Here is a 26,534-nt window from a genome sequence, read left to right as displayed (position 1 = left end):
AAATGATAAAGCCTGATTTGTATCTGAACCCCACCTTCAAAAAAGGAAAAAATATACATGATGAAAAAAAACATATATACTGTCTATATAGTCATTGATCCCCCCCAAAAAACTTGCAAGAGGATAAAATAAAATTGTTTTTAAGATTCTAAAAAAGTTAATTTTGACAAAATTGCGCCATTGAACAATTCCAAGCCCTCTTGACAGAACTGACATTTGGAATGTAGCCAACGTAGCTTACAGCTGTGTGAATGGGTGAATACATTTTGATTGCTCGAGACTCTAGAAAGGCGCTATTCAAGTGCAAGTCCTTTTACCATTTACAATTTACAAATTGAGTGACAGAACAAAGCAAAACCAATGTTACTACAAATTGCTGTTTGTAGTAGCTTGACAGATCACATTATCTGAATTATGATTCGTAGTGTAATACAGTATGTATGAGGCTGTCCCCAACTTTGATTCCGTTCTTTGGGAGCAAAGAGAGCGATTGGAAACTTTCCTCTTATCCAGCTCAGAGGAGGTTGTTTAGCAAGTCCTCATTCAGTGGAGCCGTGCAGAACAGAACAGAAGTAGGTCACCATTAAATTCCTAACCCTATGGTTCTCTAACACTCAGGTACCTTTACCAGGCCTCCCAGTAGGCCTTGCGCACCTGCGATGGGCTGTTTCTCTTCTTGCGGTTACAACCCTGATGCATCTGCATGCAGCTCTGTTGGGGAAACATGTCAGCCCAATGCACCAGGTTAGTGCCACAGGGAATACCCCCAGCACTCTGGAAATTGGTTGTTGCCTACATTATAGCGACAGTGAAAGATTTACAAACCTAAAACGGGATGACAAATATGTAATGATTTGGGGAAAGTCTTTGATGTTTACAGTCCTTACTTTGCTCAGTCTGAGGATTCTTTCTCTCATCTGAATGTATTATAGTCGACTTCTGTATTTATTTTGGTACTTTAAACATTTACGAGTTGCTATTCATCTTAAGATGGGCCTTTTGTACTGCACTTTTTTTATATACTGTACCTTTTTGCTTTTCACTGTCATATCAGGTATCATTAAATCTCTACCGGAGCCAAGGTTTATGAAAAGAAATGTTCCATAAGTCTGTTCACTGAGAACAAAAACACACACACACACACACACATACACACAATCTGAAGTTTGTCTGGCTGTGTGTTGGGTCCACTGTAGTGTCATCACTGCATTGCTATGAACATGAATGTCCGGGATGTACACAGACAGATTAACAAACATGACCTCAGTTTGCAAAGTTTAATTAGGTGATCAGGTCAGACCTTTCAATTGTGCAGTGTGCACCTCAAAACTGAATGCCACTTTAATTGTGAACAGGGAAAAAAAGGCAAAACCCCTCTAACAGTTGAAATGAAATTATATAATTTGTTTCAGCATAATTTGCTTCAGCATTTATCAGCTGTGAACACATAGACAGAAGAAGGAACTTAGCTGAAAATAATTCTGAAGAGTTTCAGAAAATGTGTGACCAGAAAAGTTAATACAATAGGCTGTAACAATCAATTTAAAAGCCCAGTCAAAACTCCTTGAGACCACATCCGTAAGTGATAATAAAAAAAACATACTCAAAAAGAGATATTTTCATTGGCTTTGAGAAAGTTGATCTCTCTTGAGCTGCTTCTTAAAGGAAGTATTGGATCTATAAACGCTCTCTGTTTGAGGCTAGAATGATAACTTGCAGTTCAATGTGATGCTATCACAAAAACAAGACAACATATTGCTAAAATGTTGACTTGAAAGTTTAATTTTAAAAATATTGAGTTCTTACCATCGCCATTGTCTTCACTAATAAATATGTGATTTGAGATATTAACAGTTTGTATACAAGGGAACTCTTTTTCATTGGCCATCCATATTCTAACTATTCTAATCCTATAATTGTATTCCTGTGTTCTACGTTTTTTGTTATCTCTCAAGTGTTTCAGATTTTGGTCCGGAATCATGGTTCCCATTTTTGATTAGTTGTTGCCGTCTGTGATTATAAAGATGCGGTTCACATTGGGAATTTGATACCTGAACGTTTTGTCTCTAATAAACCCTGACAGTGTTGACAGTCTCCAGAAATTCCTGCTCTTCTTTCACATGATTCCATTCTCTTATTCACTAGTTCAACATATTTTCAAAAGAGTCACAAAAGAATGCAACCCATTAGTTAATGTAGTCTGATTAAAATGCATCGTTCTAGCTGTGCTCCTGTGGAAAATAATCTGTGGCACAAATACATACCCTGCAAAAAACAACCACCTCTGCGCTCACAGAGCCCACCTCCATCACTGTGCTGCTGCAGCCTTGTGTATACTGGGTCTTTGAAACTAATCCACTGAGGGCTGGCAGGTTTTAATGTCATCCAACAATGCTACAATCAAACAGCTATTCAGATGGTATCAGCATCGATCTTCTGAGAGCTGGAACGGAGATATTTTTGGACAGACTGTGCTCGCTCTCGCTTAAGCTGGCCATAAAGGAGAAGATTAACGGGCTGAAAAACGCTTCTCATTTGGTCTTCATGCTTCCAGCCTGACCTGTTTGGAAAGGTTTCGCCACAATTTTATCCACAATAGAACTCACACAGAGACAGGGTGCAAAGTAAAAGCGGAAAAATATAAAACATTTCAGGACATCCATGCGAGAATCCATCATGTGTGAAATGCGATGTCACTGTCTGGTTGTGTGTTTTTATTGTTCGCTATGGTTAGGTTAGCAACAATAGAGAGGTGCTCTGACCTACAAGAAAGAACATAATGACTTTATTTGTACAATTTTATTGGGAACTTTTTTTAACTCTGGAAATACGTATTTAGCATCACACACACAAAATAAAAAGATGGATGCGGTTATTTCTGCAGGAAGATGAATTCAATCAGAGGAAACCCCTGAATCATGGTTTCCTGTATAATCCCTGTAAGCACTGTTTGTGCTTTGGGACATAATACTTTACAATATGACTGCTTCCAAACAGACTTTTTTTGTTTTGTTTGTTTTGCCCACCACTGCTGCTCCTCTGCCAATACTATTAGGCACGCTGTAAATGCATTGTGCATGGTTAGTAAACAGCATGGCACTCTAATGTGGCCATTTCAAAAAGCCTTACTGCACAGTCTGCATTGCAAACAGCGAGCCAATCAACTTTATGGGTAAACACTGCGGCAACGCGCTCTACGTGAAGAGGTTCATCCAGACAGGAATAAATCAGATTTTTCTTATTCCGTCGCCCTCTAATTGCAATGCATTTGAGCAGAATAACTGGGCTGATGTTTATGGTGTTTTTTTCAGCTCAGATAGACATGTAGTCACAGACCTCGCTAGGGAGACAGAATCCCCCAGAGAAGTGACAAATGAGTATACAAGCCTTAGCACGTATGATGTAACACCTGCACAGCATCCAGACACCAAAGCCTGCATTGAAACAACAAAGAAGAGGCCGCGCCTCCACAACCAGTCCTCTGAATAAAACGACTAAGTACACCGTTTGAAACTGCCCTACAGAATGACAGGTTTTAAGTTCTTTCAGCGGGATATCTTCTATCTGTGCCTAAAAAAACGGTACATATTAAAAGATGTAAGTTTGACCCCAAATACAGTAGCCTCCAACACACACCCATTGGGATGTTTTTATTGTATATACGACATACATATATAGGTGATATATCAGTGGGGGCCAGTGAATGAGGACAGGAGGAAAACCAACCCGAGGCGTCATTTGTTTTACACTAGTTGCCCAAAAATATCTACTTCTTTATGTTGAATGAAAAACTAGGCAGTAAAACAGCAGCTTAAAGACTTTCTTAAAAATAATCACTGTGGGCTCTGGATGGCAATGCACCTCGTGAACTTGTCACTAGAATCTATTCTCCCCATTCACAGTCTTTCTGTGCTGCTACAATGAGCTACCTGTTGCGTTAGCTACAATTGAACAAAGGGAAACCTACATCTGAACAAAAGAAAATTTGGTCTTTGTTTAAAATGCCCTTTATTGAATAAGAGATGTGTTCAAAAGTAGTTCAAAATTTGAAAGTTATCATTTATTTTCCATTATGCTACTCTATGAATCTAGCTATGACCATGGTGAAACGGATCATAAAACTAACGGTTCATATCAGAAAGATTGTATTTTTATGGAATAAAACAATTTTGTCATTTGTAGTTTTAATGATGTATTATAAACTGCTTAGAAGTATTGTACACAGGTCATTATTCATCTATAATATCTATTTATGTTGTTGTGAAAACATCTTGTTCGAACTACTTTTTTCAGGTTTCTCAACAACACAATTTTTTTTACAAGATTACATGTGAACACATCATGATAACGATTTACTTTCGCCCGATTCTCATTTCATTGAACAGAGCCTGAACGCAACATAATGTAACAGAACAGAACCTTGAGTCGTTGGCCATTAGCGGTGCTGTCATTGTTACTAGCTCTCCTCCTGTCAATTTAGACACAAATGAATTGTTTACATTAATTAAATATTATCGGAGCGGCAACTAAAAAAGCATGAATGCATATTTTATTGAATATTGGTATCAATACCCTGGTTGTCCATAGGTTAGGGAGGACGTCACCTGTTGGAGCGTCATTACGTGTTCTGGACAATAACAGATTAGCATGAAAATGAAGTTCATTAAAATGATGATGTAAGAGGTCCTGCCCTAAGAGAAGACAGCAGAAATCTGTCCTACTCAACCACCAACTGCTCTGCAGATGTGTCTGTTGAAGAATTTGAACCACAATTCATCAGAAGATAGAGGGTGAAGATACCAGATTACTTAATTCTTATTATTTATACTCTGTTTTAGTATGCAGCATTGATTAGTGCTGCTCTTCATTATGCAAACCGCGTTGCACAAACTATTCGCTCTTGCAAGTTTTAAAGTTCTAATAATCCATTAAAAAAAAGCATCTACAAAACAAGACAACAGACAACTTGCAACGAAGTACTAGGAAAAAGAGGACAGATGACAGGCTGCACACCTCTGCCTTTACCGCGTCCTGCTGTGGAAAAACTACTAATTTGCAGCGTGAAAATCAGGTGGCAGTTAATAATTAGCTGCTCAAGGAGTGTTTGCTGTAGTATTAAACTGCACTTGCTTTTACCATAAAACCACGGTGACGCCAAATCAACCAGCGCTGGAGTCCTAGGGTTGGAGTCCAACTTTAAGGTTTGGACACAAAAATGACTTAGTTAATGTTGGGAAAAACTAAGCATTACTGTCAGTATAGAACATCCTCTTTTCCACCCAGCACAACAGAGTCCTAATCCCAACGCCTCCGATCAGACATTGACTTTACTCAGAATACAGAGCGCGTCTCCCTCTCTGTAGTGGGATCATTATTGATACTGAAGCGTCGTAACTCTAGTTTTATGGATGCAGGCAGAGCCCCTTAATGAGTTACCCAGCCTAGAGAATCCCATTAGAGGTCAAAGCCTGCACGAAACAGAAGTATGTGTTCAATCTGATAGCAGCGTGCGGTCTATCTGATAATCAGGCAAACTTTGAATTGCTTCGCATAATGTGCCGTAATAGCCTCACGCGTACACCGATTTCACAGATATGGTCTCTAAGGCAACGTCCTGAGATTTAATAAAACACTGACATGATTGTAATGAAAGGAAACCTTAATTAAAATTCACATCTTTAGCGTTATGATTAACATGAGGCCGGAGCTCTGGTGAAACATATATTGTGCGTGCGCCCTTCCGGGATGTGGGTAGCAAACCCCCCGTAGCTCGGCCTCTCCCCTCCCGTCTCATCACTGTTCTTTTTCTGAGCCACTCAATTAGCACCGCTGTCTCGCTGAAAAAGGAAAAAATAACCCTACAAGCTGTCGGCAAACTGAGAGGACGGCGTGTGTGAGATACACAGTCTAGGTTTGTTCTGCTCCGGCCTCGGCGTGACAGTCACATAAATCATTCATTTCTTTGGGTCGCAAAGTGAGGCGTCGTCGCAAGAACTTTCTTTGAAATGCCAAACCCCGTCCGCACGAAACACACGGCAAACACTTCTTGTGCTTACCGACAACAGCAAGGTGATCTCTGACTGATTTCAATCCAAAAGGGCCATGAATAAAACATTTTGTTGATATGCATATCAAAAGGCAAGAATTGACAAAGCAAAACAAAGCCGAAACAAAGATGTTGGGGCAGTGGAGAGAAGAGATGGGAGTGCTTTCTCCTGAACCTGCTCTGAATCCCTTACGCCGCCAATTAGCAGAGGGGCTTGGCTCGGAGGCCGTCTGGGGAAGCCCTTACCCTGCTTCTTCTTGATATAATTGCTCCTCCTGAGGAAGAGCAGGTGAGCGCACCTAGAGACGCCATGGTTAGCCAGAAATGTTCCTCAATTGCACGGGCTACAGCTGAGCTCCTCGCTAATACTGTCATCAAGCAGATCTCTAACCATAATGAAAGCTTTAATAGGCGAGAGAACTGTTTTCTTTGCGCCGCAGTCCGATTCTCGATTGTCGCAAGATCAAGCGAGAGTCGCAGGAGGCCATATCACACTAAAATTCATCTTGTCAGGCTTCAAGAAATGAGTATATGCACGGACCAAATCGGCTTCCAGAGAGGAGCTACTGGCAGCAGGAGCCTTAATATAAACAGCTGAACTGAGGCCGTTGGAAAGCAGTGGCCCGTAGAGAAAGCAGGCCCTCTAACAATGTGTTGATCAGAGGACAGGCCTGTATTCAAAGAGGAACTTGTATTAAACCATTCACTATTTATGCCCTGAATGTTTTTCTTTGTTTTGTTTAATGTAAAACAGTCATTAGCAGTCTATGACAAAATGATAAACTTTTTTTCTGTATGAACTAGTAATAAACTATACAAAGACATTCTATTGGAGTACTTTCTTTGGTACTTTTTGTCTTATTTAGATATGCAATGATTATTGCTGGGTATTTTGTAGTCCAATGTCAAGTCTCTATATTAACATCTGACGAAATGCCACAATGGTGTGATAGTGTGTGTCCTTGATAACTGATAGCTAGTGTGCACTAGGGCCCTGCATAACAGCATTCATAAGGGTACATTGTAACTATCTGACGCCACTGAATGGCAGCTACGGGCGGGGCTGAGAGGCAACTGTTCATTCTGGCGGCTCCTAAAGATATTAGTGTAGATGCACCAGTATCATGTAGCAGAAATGGATATTCTTTTAGTGAAAGAAGAGCAAAGATTGGCAATGAAGGCTTCCCGCGATTGAAAGGTTGTTTTAGCTCCTCTCCCAACTGGCATCTGCAAGAGATTCATTGACATTTGGTTCAGCCAAACAGCTGCCAAGTATTTGTTTATTTTTTACTTGCCGGCCCTTTTAAAAACGGTTTGCAATGACGACCTCTCAGATGTTTCTGTTTAACAAACCATCTGGCGGGTCAGGTTAAGAGAACAATGTTTAGAAAAGATGAAAACCACGGTGAGTCAAATGGCTTAAATGTCGGAGTTCTGATGTGAGTTTGCCAAAAATGTGACCCATCTTCATCTGGATGCTGCTGCCTCCTTCAGCAGCGCTGCAGATGGGATGATCACACCCACCTCACAGAGTAATCTAGTCCTAATCAGCACATAATGAAGTGGGGACAGCTGGGCCAGTTTGGAGGTGTGTGCACGGGGCAGGCCCAGGGGCAAGAAGGGGGCAACAGAGTCCGCCCAGCAGCATGGCTCAGCTGGCCTGGTGCCTTCAGGCCCACCGCAGGCTGCTCACCCAGCGGAATGACAGAGGTCAACGTTCATCCTGTCACCGTAAAGTGGCCCGAAGAGATCAGGGCGGCCCTACTGGAAGAGACCTTGACATATGAGGCCGTCTGACATGCACGTCAACCTAAGAAATGCCCTTCACGGGGCAGTGGGCAGGATTATGGAGACACATTAGGAGTGCATCATTCTGGGTGGCAGTTATTGCAACATCCGGGAGGTGCTGGTGCTGCTATGACAGATGCTCCACGTCCTTCAGTTAGGCAACAACATTAAACCACAGAATTGATTGAGGACAATATATTAATCCAGAGTGATGTACGTTTGTGTAAAATACTTCAGCAGTAAGCGAGAGGTTTGAGTGAGGAGACTTTATTTGAATTGCAGTTATTTATATGTTGAGCTGTTACCGGTATGAGGGATACATTTGAATGTGATTATTGAATTCTCCATCTTTTCAAATTGAGATTATGCAGTAATTTACATTTTTGAAATGTTTTTTCCACACAGTCATTTGTTGTCATTATTTTCTTTTTTTTTTTTTTACCTTAATGTGTGGAATCCTATGAGAGATGTGTAATCCATCACACTGAACATCTTGTCAGCTTTTATCGCTGTCACGATTACATTATGATTGTGCGGTGCTGCTTTTTCTGTAAATGCAGAATGATTTGGAAAGTCTTCATGGCATTACCACCAAACAACAACAACAATTGCTTATGAGTTAGCAGCTGGCATCATATTCACTGTGATGGATTGCCAATCTTGAGCAGGTTTAGAGGTTTTAAAATGTCCTTTTTTTTTTTAATCAAAGCCTGCAGAATTGAAAGTGAATAGCAACACAGCAAGTATATATAAAAAAAATCATTAGGAGTGAATAAACATCAGTTAGTAGTAATAGCGACTTGTATTCCTTGTTAAAATGTGTGGGAGAAATTCAAATTGTATGGGATTTTTAGTGAATGCCCTTTATGTTACATTGTCCTTTCTGAAAGGACTGCGTACAGTAGCTCACACCTTCTCTGAGCCTGCCAACAGTGAGCTAACAATGAGTCAGCTTCACTTAGTCAGTTAGCAATGAAACATATGGAGCTGTGCTGTACTTTGGAGCCATAGTTCCCCAGCTGTTAAAAGAGATAAAAAAAAAAATCTAAATTTTAATTGGTTTCAATAGCAATGGGTATCATATCCCTTTGATGTTAAATGTGAACCTTGAATTATCCTTAAATTGGCTGCTAATGGATATCGGCTAGATGGTCGCTAACAGCTACTATTAACACTTGTGTAATATTTGTAAGCTTTGTAGCTCCCCGACTTATTCACATTATAAAAAAGCATCTTCACTTTTTGTTCCACTGTCAGAGAGGAGTAAATTCAGTTCTAAATGTTTTATTGCAGCTGCAATTTGTGACAGTTTTATAACTGACATTATAATTTGACCATCTCGTGTATGTAAATTAAACTCATTTTTTTTATATAAACGAGATGAAACAAAAAATAACATCATAAGCTTTACTAAGTTGTTTTTTTTGAAGAGCTGTGTATTGCATTGTATAGATGTACCTGCAATAAGGTGGCCACTAAGTTTATATTACATTACAATTGCAAAAGCCCCCTTAAACCAACAGATTTTTGTAGCAGCACAACTGATGTATTTATCCCACAGTTACCAGCTCTTTCATCCAGAGGGGATTATAATGCCGGATCACCGGCTGAGGAAACAAGGCACAGTGCCACACGGCTAATTGGCTAAGTGAAGCTGATTCACTATTGGCCGACTTAGAAGAGGCCGCGGTCCTCCAGTCAAGTGTTGTAGTTCAGAACGTGTGTCTCAAAAAGATTAATCCCAATTAAGAAAAGTAATCCCAATTCAATTTCAAGGCATTGACTTCAATGTCAAATTGTGTTTCCTACATTCATTTTTGTAGGGCACTTCAATTGCAAGGAAATTCAAGTTCCTGCAACTTAAATACCACTTTCCAGAAAATGCAACTTATAACAATAACAACGTGTTGAGCCTAGAATTAAACAGATACAGCAGATGGTATTGATGGCTGAGTGGTTTGTTTGAAAAGTTGCTGCTGCAAGTACCCATGAGAGCATTATCTCCTTTTATTTTCTTAAAGGATGGTTCAGTGTACATTATGCCAATGAATTGAAGCACCTTTACTTTCATTTAGAGATTTCGACCTGCTCTTATCATGGCTACCACTTAAACACTTGGTTTCTTATTTAATTTCACTAAGTACGAAACCTTCCCAAACAAAAAGACTATACGACCACAACCCAGGTTTTAAGAGTACAGAGAAACTCAAAGCCAAAGAAACAAATGATTCATTTAACAATTGCCTGTGTAGACTTACAGCGTTGAAAGGCGTGCACATCATTGAAACAATGTAATGTTAAAGAAAAAACAAACAATTCCAATTCATACCAACTGCGTGAGGTTATTTTTTTTAGGTGTAGTCGACTTATTATTACTAATTACAGCAGTGCTCTCCTGCTATGACATGTGGCAAAAAAATATTCCAACTCTTTTCTTTCCTTAATTCAGTCGGGGCCTGCGCCAATAATTGGAGAAGTTCACTGAGCAAATGTAAATTCAACTTGAATTACATTGCTGCTACTTGAAGCGTTCATAGCCAATACAAACACAAATAATAAGTCAGCAAACTGGCGGAGGAGGGACTCTTTGATATGCTAAAGGGTGCCATCTGTTGCCATCAATAACTTAATGTAATGGGTGGATGGTGCCGTCTGACTTCATTACTTTCAAAGCACGTCTTGGAGTACAGGTAATGATCCCCCCCGTCTTACTCATAATAACCCTTCACCAACACAAACAGGAAGCCGCTGCCCGTTGCCGAATCCGCACCTTCACATGTTTTGATATCGCATCAGATAGCGATCGTCTTTATGGGTGCACAACAGACGCGGGACTCGTGGTGCCGTGCGACGATTCAGCCGTGGAGTTTATCTTATCAAATGTGCGGCAGGCTTGCTTCATAATTTACTTTCAGGGGCCAAATGGGGTGACATTTCTTGCCATGTGCCCGGGCAAAAAAGAAAGAATTGCCACAACACCTCCTTAGAGTTCTTTTTAATGAAATGTCATAATTGGGCCTTCAAGTCATCCGTCTGTCTGTCCAAATAATTCTACATATGAATCAGGTCCATTAGCACCAATAGAAATCTGCCGGAGCGACGTATTGCATAATGTAATGAGTTTGGATAATGCATAATGCATAGGTGTATTTTTGACCCGACAGTCTCACACCTTTTTAAAATATCATTAGAGTGAGTTATGTAGATACTGTACATTTTTTGTCATTATGACAGTAGCACTGTGACATTGCTGTATTTGTTGACAAGCAAGACTGATTAACCTGCCTATTATAGCCAAAGATTAATGTGTTTGAATAATATATCATTTTTCAACATATTACAGTAGTTTGTGCTTTTTCTAAGAGGCTTGCAATCTCTATCTACCCCTGTTAAAAATATGAGGTCACATGCATTGAGGGGTTGCACATGTAAGGATGCATGGGAGCGAAAGGACGTGGTTGAAGTGTTTATAGACATGCTACAGTTTGCCCAGTTGCACTTTGAATGGCCTTGCAAATAGCAATGCCTCGCCTTTATTGTACTTGATTGTATAGACTTGAGTATTATACCAGACAACCTTGCATTATATATATTTTTTTCTCTGTCAATATCGCAGAACAGGATTCTTAGTTAACTCGGGTGTAGTGGTGCAGCAGGAAAAAAATAACCGTGGGCTGACATTACTTCTCTGATTTGTTGAGCGAGTATCTCGATGGCATCAGCTGGAAGGGACGCCAAGCTGCAGCACACGGAAAATGACCTTGCTTGACATTTTGTTGTATGGAACTGTCCATCACATTTATTTTGGCCTCCTTATTCATCGAAGGTGTCAAATCGTTCCGGCCCAATTTAACACCTGGCACAGTGTACTAGAGTTGGGCTATTGTAGTGGATATGGACAGTATCCTTGTGTTTATATATATATATAGCAGTTTTTTTCTTTTTAACAGAATTGAATTATTAGATTCTAAACTCTAAACTGATGTTTTTTCCATAATACACTTATATTGCAGTTTAGAAATGTCAGCAGATGAGCCGGATTCTTGTCCATTTAGCATAACAATCATGATAAAAATAAATATTGCTTTTGAATGTCAAGCATGCGCAGCCCTTTGTCATGACTTCAGCAGTTTGTCCTATTTTCCTATTTGCGATGACAGTAGGCTCGCAGTGGTCAAGTGTGTCCTGCTCAGGGCAGGCTGTGACTCACTCGCTGAATCCAGTCTTGGGGTGACACATGGCTAAATGGCTGCACAGTGCCCCCCAGCTATGTGTCTGTCTCAGCATTAGTGCTCTCCAAGCCACTGGCTCGATCTGCTAAGCTACTCACTGTGCATTTAAGATGAATACTTGCATTGGTTGCACTTCTGACACGGTCTCGGAAAAAGGTTGTGAAATGCTGGAACATGGTTGACAAGTTGGGGACACGAGTAATGTGAAGAATCAGATGAAAACTTCTTCCGAGTGTAAAATGTAGGTAGTTAAGGTTATTTAGCTTAGTAACTTGGTTCAGCTAAGCCTTGGCTTAAAAGTGGAGCTAAATGGATGTATTGGGCGATATCAGTTTATTGCAGATATATCATATGGGGGTTTATGTCGACTTACCATTAACAAAACATTTTTCGTATTGGCCCCAAAAAATACAGAATCGTTCAGGCTTTACTAAGAAGTTACTTGAAATAAGAGCTGGGTGTTGGATAAACAAGAGACACTGCCAATGAAAACCTTAATTTAAGGCAAACAGTTTATACCACACACACACATCCACCATGCTTATTGCATTCTACATTAAAGTCAATTTGAAAAAATGTTGGTCACCTTTAAAAATGTCTAATTCTGTGTTTTGTTATACTTAGCTTCACCTTCTTATGTCTCTTCTGGTTGCAAGAAGCCAAGATTTCGACGGCCAAAATGCCAAACTCCAGGCTTCAAAACAACATTCCACAACGCTCACCATTGTGTCACGTCCACTTATTTTATACAGTCTATTGTTTACACCTGTACTTTCATGTGGTCAAGCACTATACGATTGCAATCCCATCACCCAAAACACATTTTAATGCAAGATGTAAAAGGAGTAAACAATTAGATTGTCACTCTTAAACAGATTTTTCACTAACAATGCTCATTTCAAATAAATCAAAAGAAGGTAAAATAGACCCCTGCTCTGGACCCCTGGAATGCTGTTCAACTTTTTCCCAAATTGCAGAACTCCAGCTCAGTTCCTGGTTGTTTTTGATAGCCGACTTTTACCATTTACCTCTCAGTATACAATGTTAAATCAGGTCAATCAGTCTATCTCTGTGTGTTACTGTGATCTATTTCGCTATGTGGTCTTTTGTCAGGAAATTGTCTAAAAATACACATATGGAGTAATCCAAAATGTGCCGAAAACTGACGGGGGAAGGGTTACAAATGAGAGGATATCAGCGTCCTATTCATCTCTGTGCTCCCGCTCTCCAGCTAGTATTCACTGTAGAGCTGCTTTGGTCTGTCAAAGAGCAGTTTCCGTGCTGACAAGTGACAGTTTAAAGAAGCAAACAAAAATAAATCTCTAGTCCAATTGCAGGTGACAGCATATGAATTTATTGAGCATGGCTCAGCATAAATACAAAAAATCGGCTGAGGAGCACCTAAGTGAGTCCACTTTGCGAAATAAGGTTTTCACTCTAACTCACATTTAACAGCCTGCTCTCAAAAACAAAGCAAAAGATAGTGCGTCTTCTACGGAGGCGGAACAAATATCTAGTGCAGATGGGTTTTTTTTCCCTTGGACTCTCTGTGGAGTTCATTAGAGATGCAGTCCTCTGTGATTGTTTGAGATAATACACAAGGCTCTGCAAGAAGTGGAACTGCGACACACGACCCTTGAAGAAAATGTATTTTCTCCTTGCTGCTGGAGGCCTGCCGCCCGGCGCGGCAAGGCTGTGAGGACGTAAAAGAGTCCATAAACGGGTTCAAGGCGACAAGAATGGAGAATATCTGCACAAATCCTTCATGCTTTTCTTGCAACTATTAGAATAGATAGTTCTGTCACAGCACACAAGTAGTTCACTGGGCTGGGGATATTCATTTTTCCATATAGTAAGGACACTGATATATGGAATATGTGTTAACAGCGAGGGTCCATTTCACACCCACTGGTTTGTAAAAGCAGAGGGAATGAAAGCCAGTTTCACAGGGTAATGATGTTATATGAAACAAATAAATTGAAGTTATTTTGTCTTGCTTATAATTCAGTTTATTAGACCAGCATTTTAAAACATTAAACCCAATTTTACTCCTTGATGATGGCACTTTTTATGCAGAATAAACAGTATAGTTTTGATAAAGAAAAATCCCACCACACTTTTTACACATCTATTATGATTATTGCCAAAACCACACATTCTCTCTCTCAACTTGATTTTTTTCTGCCTGACCTACTTAGGTTCTGCACAGCAATTAGTTGCAAAATGCCTCTGATTAGATGTTGTTTTTCACAACTTTTATTCTGACTCTTATGAGGCTTTCATTTCTCATTAGGCTCCTAATTAACAAGAAATGTCATCAGCAACAATCAATTTGAGAGATCTGATTTATTTATTTACTTATTTACTTTTTGTTTTACCGTTAAGCAGATTGTTTTGCAATACATAACTGAATTGTTATAACATCGCTTGGTGGTTATCTCTTTTAGGGCCACCATAGACAGTGGCACACATGGTTCAAACATTGTTAGTCGTGAGCAGGAGCTCTGTTTAACCGCAAGGACGACTCTTCTATGGTTGAACAATGCAAGTTCAGCTCTATGAAACAGTTTGTAATATAATATATCTTCTGAAGTATAACTGACAACATAAACTTGTGTTGTTAGTGTAAGTGGTTGATCTTAGTTTCTAAACTCATACTGCCTTCAAAACATATGTTCATAAAAAAAAGTTTTTTTCTGTACAACCACTAATATGTGTAAGATATTGTTATGTATGTATTGAATAGCTTTCAATGTCATCTCTTTAATTTCCTTTATCTCATCTATATTCATTTCATTTAAATACTTATTTTCGTGTTCAGCATCAACAATGAAAACTGTTCAAATTCATTGTTTAAGGTGGCAGCTGAAGTTTTGTATGAAGTTTAAGTATCCAACTTCTGTTTTCTTTTTTTTTATAGTTTTGTTTTAATTTACCCAACTTTGTAAACACTAACGCCTCTTCGCTCATTACATAAGTAGCATTACCAGTTTTTTTTTATCAGATAATTAAAAGCTAGTGAAGTATTCTTTCTTGTTGTGAGGTGTGAAAAAAATATTATGTTAAATTACCTAAAAAAATACGGTTACATAAAGTGCAGGTAATGTCGGCCCATTGGAGAAGCTAGCATTTATGTCAGTCCTGTAAACCATATAAAACGGGGCGGCTGTGGCGTAGTGGAGAGCAAGGTAGTTCTCCAATCAGAGGATCGGTGGTTCAATACCCGGCTTCGGCAGTCGATGTGTCCTTGGGCTGAAGGCTTGCCATCGGTGTGGACTGGATGTTGCATGAATGTTAGTTAGAGTCTGATGGTGGCACCTTGCATGGTAGCCTGTCATCAGTGTGTGAATGGGTGAATGATATGTAATATACTACTGATTGTAAGTCGCTTTGGATAAAAGCAAATGACTGTAATGTAATGTAAAACAGTTTGTAATATAATATATCCTATAGTATAACTGACAACATAAATAAACATATGTTCATGAAATAAAAAAAATATTATTTTTCTGTACAACTACTTATATGTGTAAGATATTGTTATGTATGTATTGAATAACTTTCAATGTCATCTCTTTAATTTCCTTTATCTCATCTATATTCATTTCATTTAAATACTTCTTTATCTGGTTTTTGGGCCCGTCTTCAGTGCTTCTGTAACATTTCCAGACTAAACTCTTATTTATCTCATCTTATCCTCGGTTTTGTCTGACATTTCTTTCTTATTTCTGCAGAATGGACTCACAAAAAACTGTTTATTTAGTTGTTACCTCAGCAATAACACTCTTCTTGAGATCCATAAAACAATGCCTGTGAATATCACAGATGGGAGATGTATATCGGCGGATACTCTTACTTCAGCGGAAGATGCTTATGAACTGATTCAATCTGCACACACACACACACACACACACACACACACACACACACACACACACACACACACACACACACACACACACACACACACACACACACACACACACACACACACACACACACACACTTCATGCAGGCAGTTCCCAGGAGAGACTGTAAGTATGAGTATAAATCATGTTAGTGTGCTCAGCAAACAATCCTCAGGTGAATAAAGCTCTGAGACAAAAAAGATATACGATCCCCCTATGATCTCTATATGATCCTCTTTAATGAATATTCAAATAAATGCATTAAAATTCAAATAAATATTTAATAATGCATAGCAGAGAGGAAGCGTTGTTATATTAGCATACTTATTCCTATCGGCAGTAAGCTGGCAGCAGTTATCTTAACGCGTGAAAAATGAAAGAGGGTGACACTTACAACCATTTATTATAACTTAGTAATGCAGATATGATGTTTAATTGCTCAATTTGTTAGTCGTTTGTTAAGGAGCACACACTGCGTGTGTATTGTCTGCTGTATGATTGATTCTTTGATTTCTTACAATGTCTGAAAAACATAAACCTAATTACTGTTATTCATAGGAACAACAAAAAGAGAAATGTGCTGTGAGTATATATGTTCAGACTGTGTTGTTACTTCATGTATAATCTATTATGAATATGTTGCAGGGAATAGATTAACATGTGCTGTAAACATGTGTATTCACATCAATATGTTCATGATGGTTAAATAAGATCTTAGAGTCGTACACAGATGTGTTGTGGAATATGTCAAGGAGGCAAATAAATAAAAGATCCTGGTGTTGTTAAGTAATAATTGCTGTGAACTGCTATAAATACGTACAAATTTATACAAAGACAAATACTAGTATATTTTATCTAACTTCAGTGAAAGAAATACAGAGAATTATCTCATAATGGAGAGTCTCAAGGGACCACTATGATAAAAAAGGTGAGGGTTATGTGGCTCAAGGAGGCCGCAATGCTACCACTACTACTAATGCGCTAAGTAACAATATGCATACATCTATTACACCATTGGCCCTGGAAAGCTCTTTCAAATGATACCAACTGAATATCAGCCTTGTAGATAAGGGTTCAAAGGGGCCTCCTACACCTACCAGTAGGGTCACAATTGACCCCTCGTTAAGCCCCTTCCCTGCTGCTACTACCTCAAGTTGACAGAGCTACCATGGCGCCCACACTGTAACTAACCGCAGTCAGTGAAAAGATATCACATTTTTGTAAAAACAAAAAAGTGATTTTCAGACAAACAATCAGAGGGGTCTACATTAGTCCAGGATTTCAATCTGATTCCGCAGCAAAAGCAGGTTAAAAAGATAAAGATAGAAACTAAAGGCTATAGATCACAGTGTAAACGTGAACCACCACATAACCTGGAGATCGTGACAGAAGACAATGAAATTAAGAAACAACTCTGTTCCTGTAAGATGGGTAGGTCCCTATTCGTTGTTATAACCAATAAAAAGATGTGTAAACATACAAACAGAGATGGTGGAAGCCCTGCTATTTTTAAATTAAGCTTAGCCTAGATTTTCACTTGCTGTGAAAAGTAGTTTGTGATTTACTATTAGTGTATTTTCTGCCTCTACCCTGATTATCTTTTGCAATACAAAAAGCCAAGCTATCAAGGCTGTTATGTTTGCTTTTTTTCGAGTCCAAAAAAAACTACAGTGCCCATATTCATCATATTTGAGTAACACGTCACCCAGTGTAACAATGCACTGTCACACGCACATTTATATCATATCAAACACAAAACATAGTAAGTGTCCTAATGCTTGAAATCCTGAAGGGTCATTCTCATAGTTTTTAAATCATTCTAACATTTCACTTATACTATCAGTACTTTTGGGAAATTCTTACCACCGTTTAAGAAAAAAGAAAAAAAATGATTTAACAGAAATCATCTCTAACACTCGTCTTTGAGTCCGACTGCAAATAAGCACAGAAAAAAAGCCCCTAGGATATGCCTGTGGCTTGATGTAACCTTGTAATCCATCCCTATTGGAATGTTAGCTACACAAATGTTATTCCAACACATTCTCACTCCTAACTCTTCAAATACCGACGGTTGGTCGGTGGCCCTTCACTTCAAACTGTTGCTCTAGGTAACTACTCTTGCTTTAGTTCTGGATGTGTCAGAAACGGCGGGTCAATTTCTGCTCCTTACATGCATTATGTCTCTTCAAAATAAACATGCACGTTAACAGGAAACGTACGGTTTCAGCTCAATACATGCAAACAGTGTATAGTTTTTAGGTTTACTTTGATAGGTTTAGGCAACAAAACTACTTGGTGCTTGTTATCTAACTTACATATGCGCGTTAAGTTACATAAGTTACGTAACAAAATGACAGTAAAATACGTCAACATTGACTTGATTTTACACGGGACGAGAACAGGTGTCTCCTGGGTGAAAGTCTGTGTTTGTTTGTTTGCTACACATACTTTGTCGCTCTTTATACTACGTCAGAGTCTCTGACCATCTAATACTAACGTGGATGTGTTTTATTCATTTGGAGTTAGTTGAAAGATTGATGCGTCTCATATGGACGCAGAAGGTGCCTTGGGATGGTATATGACAAATTAAGAATCAGGAACGGGTTGTTGTTTGAAAAGTTGGGAATCATGAACGGTTTGGCATTTGATGAGTTAGTTCGGAGAGCAGGTTGGCATTTGACGAGTTGAGAAATGAGAAGGGTTGATATTTGGCAAGTTGGGAACTGAGAATGGGTTTATATTTGACGAGTTGGGAATCAAGAACTGATGGTAGTTTACAAGTTGGGAGTGAGTACGGTTTCGGTTGTCTGCTTGCTGGAGATCCATTGAATTGAATTTCAAAAAACGTTCATAAACAAACTATGTTTTGCTAGTACATCTCTAGCATGCACAAAAGTTATATTGATAGTGATCTGCAGCCCTACACTTACAGTGTATAAACAAACCTGAATCTTTGCCTGAATGAAAGAGTAAGTAAGTCAGCTGGCAAATTGAGGCTGCAAGTGAATATGCTATGCTATGCAATTTGGTAGAAAACCTACCAGGATTCCTTTCTATGTTTTAACATGCAGTTGAACACCGAGAGAAGTGTTAGAGATGATTTCTTTTCAACTGTTGTCTCTTCATAAGCGGGCAAGTCGCTCACTCCTCACCCTATCAGTGTCTTTCGTGTTTCCCACATCTTTATAACACAGGTGAAATATTTGACATGATAAAAGAATGAGCTAAATCCCAGGTTCACATATGGCAGAATTCCCTGTAAATTTCTCCCATAATCTTAAAACATTGAAAATGCATTTTTTTGAGTTGAAATGAAACAATGCCCCCCTTCATCACTTTGTCTCACATTGGCCCCTGTTGTTGCAGTCATCTGGTGAACAAGCAGGTGACTAATTCAAACATAATTGGATTTTTAGAATCAACTGGCACATATGTCATTATGAAGCTTTTTTTTATTAATTTGTGCAAGAAAAACAAATCAACTTATAACCCCTCAGGCTGAGCAGTGTGACTAAAGCTGCAATAAACATCTGTACAATTCCTTTCCCCAAACCTCTATGAGGTTCGCTTCCCTTGCAAATCCATTGTAGCACTCTGCAGCATTTTAAAGCCCAGCTTTTTAGGGCTGCATATTGTGCACCATTCCTGCGTCCAGAGTAGTCAATTTTTCAGCCACCTCTCTAATCCATATCCAGGCCATATCATCCATTGCAAAGTGAGTTTTGTTCCAAACTGATAAGTGCGAGGGTTAGTACAATAATCCTCTTCTCAAGCTTAAAGATCTAAAAATGCTCCAAGATGTTCATTTCCAGCTCAGCTGAAAACACATTAGTGCTATGGAGGTCTGAGTATATGCATCCCTGAAATGTTCATGCCTGGTGAATTTTGAAAGGAAGATAAACCAATTTTGGTCTAAGAGCGTCCCTTTCAGGGCTGTGGTTCATGGATGTTCTGTGCATCGTAGTTTAAATATGTAGGAATTGTGTCGTTATTCACCAGCTTTTCTCATGATGTAAACCCTGCTCTTGCTCTCACATCAAACTGTCTGAATGAAAGAGAAGACAAAAATGTATCTTTAGACCATGGAACCATACAAACCTGCATACAACATGAGGATATTACCTGATATAACCTTCTTGTTTAGAGTGTGTTACAAAAAGGCCCCCAATAGGTTTTGATTCTTGCTCAAAAAAAACAAGATTTTTTGGGCTAGATCTGTGATACTAGGGATGTCACCATACCAGAACAAATATATAATTCACGATTCTTAATACCCAATTCTTTACCACGGTAAAAAAACTAAAACACTTAGAGCTAGTGTTTGAAAGTCAGAGAGGTCATAATCCCTTTCTTAAATCTATTTTATAATGTTGTGAAAACATGTCCTTCAAACCTTTCTCACCAAAACCCAACAAAATGACATGATAACATTTGAACTTCATGATAACAATATAACTTATTTTGTTTCCCCGAACAGAGTTTGAATAGATAACAATGAAACTCAATGTAACCTTTTTTGTCGTTAGCTGTTAGCTTCACAGGAGCGTGTTGCCCACCGGCTGCTAACAGATAATGTTATCTTGCTCTCCTCCTGCAAGGAGGATGGGTTAAGCAAACAGGACTATACCCCAGGAGGCGACTATAGCAGTCCTTGATTTGCGTCAGATCACGTTTGCACCCTTGATGAATTTCTCCATAACAGAAATAACCTCCATGAGGTGTAAACTCCATGAGGATTGAGCTACGCCAAAGCACCCTGGTCAATTATCACCAGCCGTCAGCGGCGTGATCATGTGGGATTGTTAGAGCCAGATGTACAGCGACGGGCACAGGCGAAACCACAAGGCCAATACAATATAGCGATTTAAACAAACCTGATAATCAAATGAGCACGAGAGGTCAAAGGGTTCACAACAGGCCTGATGTGTATTGAGTAAAAAGAAGCAGGGTTTCACCAGAGCTCAGACCTCCTCAATAGAGCCTTTTATTCATCTTGATTCGGATAATACTTGTTGATTAAACAGCCTGAGTGATTCAACTGATGCTCTCTGGTGACCCCTCCTCTTTGTAAAGGAGACAAATTAAAGTCCTCCATCAAAATGTGATCAATGCCAGAGAGCCTCTGGCTGAAATGGGCACCATGCTGTAATGAAGCTATAATTTAATTTAACTGCATGTGAAGTGAATGATGGACTTTTGAAACTGTCGATTTCCTGTTCACTCATAGTCTCTTTTATGCTGTACATCAATCTGACAAATTGACATTATATTAACCTTCTTTTACAGCATTTCTTTCACAGAATAATAATAACTGTGGCTACAATAGCAGCAGTATTTTGTATATATTTAGTGGCTCAATATATTCATCGGTTCAATCCCTGATAGACTGATTGATTGGTGACTTAGTGTTACTAAAATGTTGGACCAATTTTGAAAGGCCTATTTAGGGTCAGTCGTGTTCTAAAACTATCCCAGGTAACTGTAATACCTGACATGAGATACATTTAACTTAGTTTATAAAAGGCCCTCTGGAACATATATGTATCTTAAATACACTTAATTTTTTTAATTTATGGATTATGAACAATGAAGTCTTTGGCTAAGGTGTGCAGCACCCTATTAATATCTCATTTTACAATGACAGACAATGGAAACCCATTAATAATATAGACTTATTTCCTTTGTACTGAGATCACATTAAAGGTTCCCCGTGGAGTTTTTGAAAATAAAATTATGTTTCCATTCCGTGGCCCCACTCACAAAAACAATGCTCCACAGTACTACTTGTGGTCAAAAATCCAAAGGGCACCTTTAATGTGTGTGCTCACATCAGCACTTATTATGATCCTTAAATAGTAATGCACCGATTTTAAGATTGTCTGGTTTGGTTTATTCTTCGATTACTGTTTATTATTTTATTTTGTGACAATAGATCAGTCCATTAAGTTGAAAGTTGAATATTCATAGCTACTAATCTAACAACATTATACTGTATACAGTACAATTCCCATCTGATATTCCTTATTGAATGTTTTAAAAGCTTTGTGTAATGTCTATGCTATTTAGGTTTATGGCAGGGTTTTGTATTACTGTGGGTTTCCATTCCTGATAAAATCATGCCCTTATTTATGATCTATGAAACTACCTGAAAAATAATATGTTCATCCCCACTGGGATGCGGCTGAACTACCCTCATTCACATTCAGGATGATATTGCTAACCTTTTCTGAGTGCCACATACAGCACTAAGGCAGAGCTAAAATGGAATATTGCCTCAGTTTGAAGTCTTGGCAGACAATGGCTAACTTAACAAAAATTAAAAAAAGTCCTTTTTGAATGGATGCTATATTCCTATATTTTCACAACGGTGCTGCAAAAATATGTCTGCTTATGGTTAATCTACTCGAGGTTGCTCCTTTCTAAACTACGGCTTTCATACTGTCACTTGCCCCAAATACATATGAATAAGGACTTCACAAAGGCAGCTTTGGCATGCATCAAAAGTTCTTAATAAGATACTTTACCTGCAAGGCACCCCATAAGTGACTGCAGCAGCAGCAGTTTCCATAGCAACACCATCTTCAATTTTGTAGGGTCAAAGTAGTCTCACATCCAATCACAAATGTATGGAATCCGATTTGCACCTTCCCGGTTTCCCAGTCTGTAAAAAAAGGGGAAAAAAACACATGAGATGATGGAGGTGGCCAGGTTCTCATTAGCAGCTTTGTATTTTCCTGCTCAGCATGCTTGTTTAACAAAACACGAAAAGACAGCAAGAATGTAGAAAGAACGCAGCAATAGCATTAACTATAAACCGCAACTATATACTTAAACCTGTGACTTCATGGCGTATTTACTCAACCACTATTTAAAATGAATCCCTTTTATTCATCAAATCCACAGCTCAAGTCACTCCAGTTTCTACTTTTCTGAAAGTTGCTCCACAGGATAAAAGGAAGGGGTCTCAGTTTTGGGAAGATGGTGGGCACGTTAACACAAAATATCTCATATACATTCATTTTCATATCTCCAGCAACTCCAGGGATAGCTACTTTTAAGTCAATATGAAAGCAGAGCCACTCCTTTAAGTTCTCCTAGCATTGTTCCTGCTTGAAGCCTCATAGCTTTTATGCTCATGAAAGGGCAAAGCCAAAAGATGAGAAACGCTGAAACATCTAGAAGATTTTTGTGTGCTTTTCCCTCAACACAGACAATATCTCCCCAGGGTGAGGATTAAAACTTGAAAGTTTGTTGAGTGTCAGGAAGGCAGCTGCTCTCAGCATCTCAAATCTACGGAAGCCCTGAAAGTCAAAAAAAGAATTCTAGTTATCCATTTTCTAAATCGGATCAATATTCTCGCTTGTGCTTATGTTTTAGGAACAGGTGAAAATGGTTTTGCCAGCATAATTTTTCTGTTTGTAATTCTAATTTTCATCTGCAAAAACAAAAAGAAAATTATTTTTTTTGCCAAACTTCTCCTGTTTTCACAGTGAAAAAAGATTGAATTAGAAAATATATCCTGGCAAAACTTTTTTTCACAGGAAAGAAAACCAGTAAGGTCAGACTTAAAAAATGGGTCACCAGAATTTTTGGGGTTTCTTACTCTCCTCTCAGGGCTTCCGTACAAACCCAAGTGACAGGAAAGCAGCTGAAGGTATGAATGAGGCTAAGGTGAAGAAAAAATGTGTTGTGTAAAGATGGTCAGCGTCAAAAAGGAAACCTAAAAGTTACGATGTGGTTTTGTTGGGGACTAACTACTGCTAACTACTGCTAACACATTTTCATTTTCTTTATACATTACATTGTCTGCTCTAATAAAAACAGGTGACGTTTCACGAGTTATTGTAATTTGAGGAAAAGTTAGGTGACTGAGAATGTGAGAGTTATGTGAATGTTATTTTACATGTTTTTGTTTCATAAACATAAAATTTGCACTGCAAAAGAAATACTGATTATGTAAAATTAAAAAAAAAGAGGAACGTAATCCAATATAATTTAATTGTCATTACATTTGCTCTCCCTTTGTCTCATTTCATTTTGTGTTAAACACGTTTTGATATCACACAATACGTTCACTTTTAATAATGTTTTGGGTGACAAAAAAAAAGGTTATGTTGACAGATAAATATTGTTTTAGACGACAGCTACATGGCTAAAGTTGTAGGTGTACATTTTGACAAACATTATTGAAACAGATATACAAGTATAAAAATAATCTTGTGCTTACAAACATGTACGGGAGTCCAAGATGATGCAAACAGTACATTCAGCAATAGATACATTGGATTGCTTGATACTCAGCTCAGATATAAATGTCATATTCAAGTGAATAGAAACAGTACGTTTTTTAAAGTAATGTAAATTGAAGGGCAGTCATAGGAAGGCATGCTGCATTGACTGCTAGAAGTACCACTACATGTTAACACTGCAACTTTACATGTCCAACTATGTCATGTGGATTACTTTTGATACTGAAAAATCATCACATTGTGAAGGAAGATCTAAAGAGCATGTATTCATTTCATTTCTCTACAAATGTATCTGCCTTTGTCCTCAATGGCCTTTATAGAAATTACTTTTTTAAAGATTATCTTTGGCATTTTGCCTGACTGGACAGAAAAAGTGTGAGAAACAGTCTGGAAACATGGGGAAAGAGGGACATGACATGAATCAAAGGCCCGTGGCTGGTATTGAACTATGCACGTTAAGATTATATGGTATGCCCCTTAACCACGAGGCTAAAGGTTGCCTGATGGCTATCACTCTTAGCAGGCATTAAGACAAAAACAGCACATGCAAAAATAAAAGTACATTTTGTTGCATCAGTCGTTAGCCACGTGAGTTGTTGGCAGCTTGATTCAGTAGTGTCGCTGGTCACATGAGTCGTTAGCGTAATTAGTCACGTGAGTTTGTTAGTGTAGTTAGTAACTTTAGTTCTTAGCCCACTGATTTGTTAGTGACATTAGTCAATTAAGTTGCTAGTGTCATTAGTCACTAGAGTTGTTAGTCAAGTGAGTCCTTAGAAATCTTAGTTGCTAGTCCATTGATTCGTAAGTGTTGTTAGTCACGTGAGTCGTTATCGTCATTAGTTACTAGAGTCGTTAGTCCCTAGAGTTGTTAGTATCGTAAGTCGTTAGTGTTGTTAGTCCCTTGAGTTGTGAGTCACGGGAAACTGTAGTCAGTGAAGTTGGCATCAACCATGCTCGTTTCCTAAACCTACTTAAGTGGTGTGGTTGCCTAAACCCTAACTTCCTGTTAAGAAAGAAGTTGATTTTGAAAAGACACTATGCATGTATCAAGCGTATATTGACATACCGTCACTGATGCGTGCAAAAGTGACGCTGGAGTAGTATGTAAAGCGTCATAGTCTGTAGCAGATCACCACTGACGAAGCTGCATTATTTGACACATTGGTGTGAGAACATGTTGCCGAACCCAGGCTGAACATCAAAAATTCTAACTTTGGAAACAATTTCATAGGAATTTGGTTCAAAGGGGTTGCTGAATAAAGCGGAATGTAAATAGGGCACAGGAAAGGGATCCATTTTGCCAACAACTCTGAGGGAGAATACAAAAAAAGTTTTAGGAAATGTCAGACACTGCCTCTATAAAAGCTGTACTGATGTAAGAATTAAAGGAATGGAACCAGATAAGATGAGAAATCCACCTTTTTCAGAGCTTCACTAGGAAACAAGCAGCTTTAATGCGACGTCTCTTGGGTGAAAATATATTTAGAATTGAGGCATGTTCAACACAAACCACTCAAAAAATTACAACTATGTGTGTAATTTTGCAGTTAGAGAGAGGCACAGAAGTACAATGTTATCCCACCCCTGCTGTGATTCAGCATAGACAGCACAAAGTTTTTTCCAAAAAAACAGCGAAAAAAAGAGTGGAACAAACCCACTGAAAAACACATACAAAAAGGCACCTGAACTGTTTGAGTAGGCCACATTCTCATTAATCTGAGATTCTCTACCTCCCAGCTCTGTCTCCTGTTTCCACCTACGGAAAAAAGAGGCCTTTTATCTCCGCACATCATATAGAGAGTTGTCAGAGTCTGTCTCGGGTACATCAATGGTGCAAGGCTGTGCCTTACTCTTAGAGAGCATTTTATTTTTTTCATTTATGCATATGAAAGTGTGTCTTATGAAAGCACCAAGCCCTGTGCCTATTACACTAATGCCTGTTGTGTCTGCTGTGATGGTTTCCTCTTAACATGTCACATCAGTGCTAATTTGATCGATGAAATTAGTAGAAAACATTTAGTGACGGGCACAATAGTAGAGCTCTGTTTTGGGGACAGTCCTAAGCCTACAATGTATCCAGTTGGTAATATGAACAGACAGAAAGGCCATAGAGGTGTATACCCTTTGCAATTCAAACAAGTTAAAAAATAAGCCAAGACGTCCTGCAATAAGGGCCCTTTTAAGAACAATAAATATGTTAAATATTGCTGCCACCCAAGCACAACCACCCACTGCTATTTTGCTCAGTGCACCCCATCCCAAAATAAAATGCATTACAATGCATACACTGGGAATAACATGGACACCAGTT

The 26,534-nt window shown here is 38.7% G+C and overlaps 1 protein-coding gene across 1 annotated transcript in view; it reads right to left on the bottom strand.

The window, feature by feature from the left end:
• Positions 1–22,575, bottom strand: part of cntn4 (contactin 4) — a 126,410-nt gene extending 103,835 nt beyond the window's left edge. The window contains exon 1 of the mRNA XM_054616652.1: positions 22,499–22,575. Within this exon, the coding sequence (XP_054472627.1) occupies positions 22,499–22,553 (55 nt within the window). The 5' untranslated portion in view covers positions 22,554–22,575. The remainder of the gene's footprint in view (positions 1–22,498) is intronic.
• Between the last annotated feature and the right edge of the window lie 3,959 nt (positions 22,576–26,534).

The sequence above is a fragment of the Anoplopoma fimbria genome, chromosome 17 (genome assembly GCF_027596085.1).
Source record: "Anoplopoma fimbria isolate UVic2021 breed Golden Eagle Sablefish chromosome 17, Afim_UVic_2022, whole genome shotgun sequence".
NCBI classification, from domain to species: Eukaryota; Metazoa; Chordata; class Actinopteri; order Perciformes; family Anoplopomatidae; genus Anoplopoma; species Anoplopoma fimbria.
The sequence above is the reverse complement of the archived record's forward strand: the minus strand, read 5'-3'. Positions and strand labels throughout refer to the sequence as shown.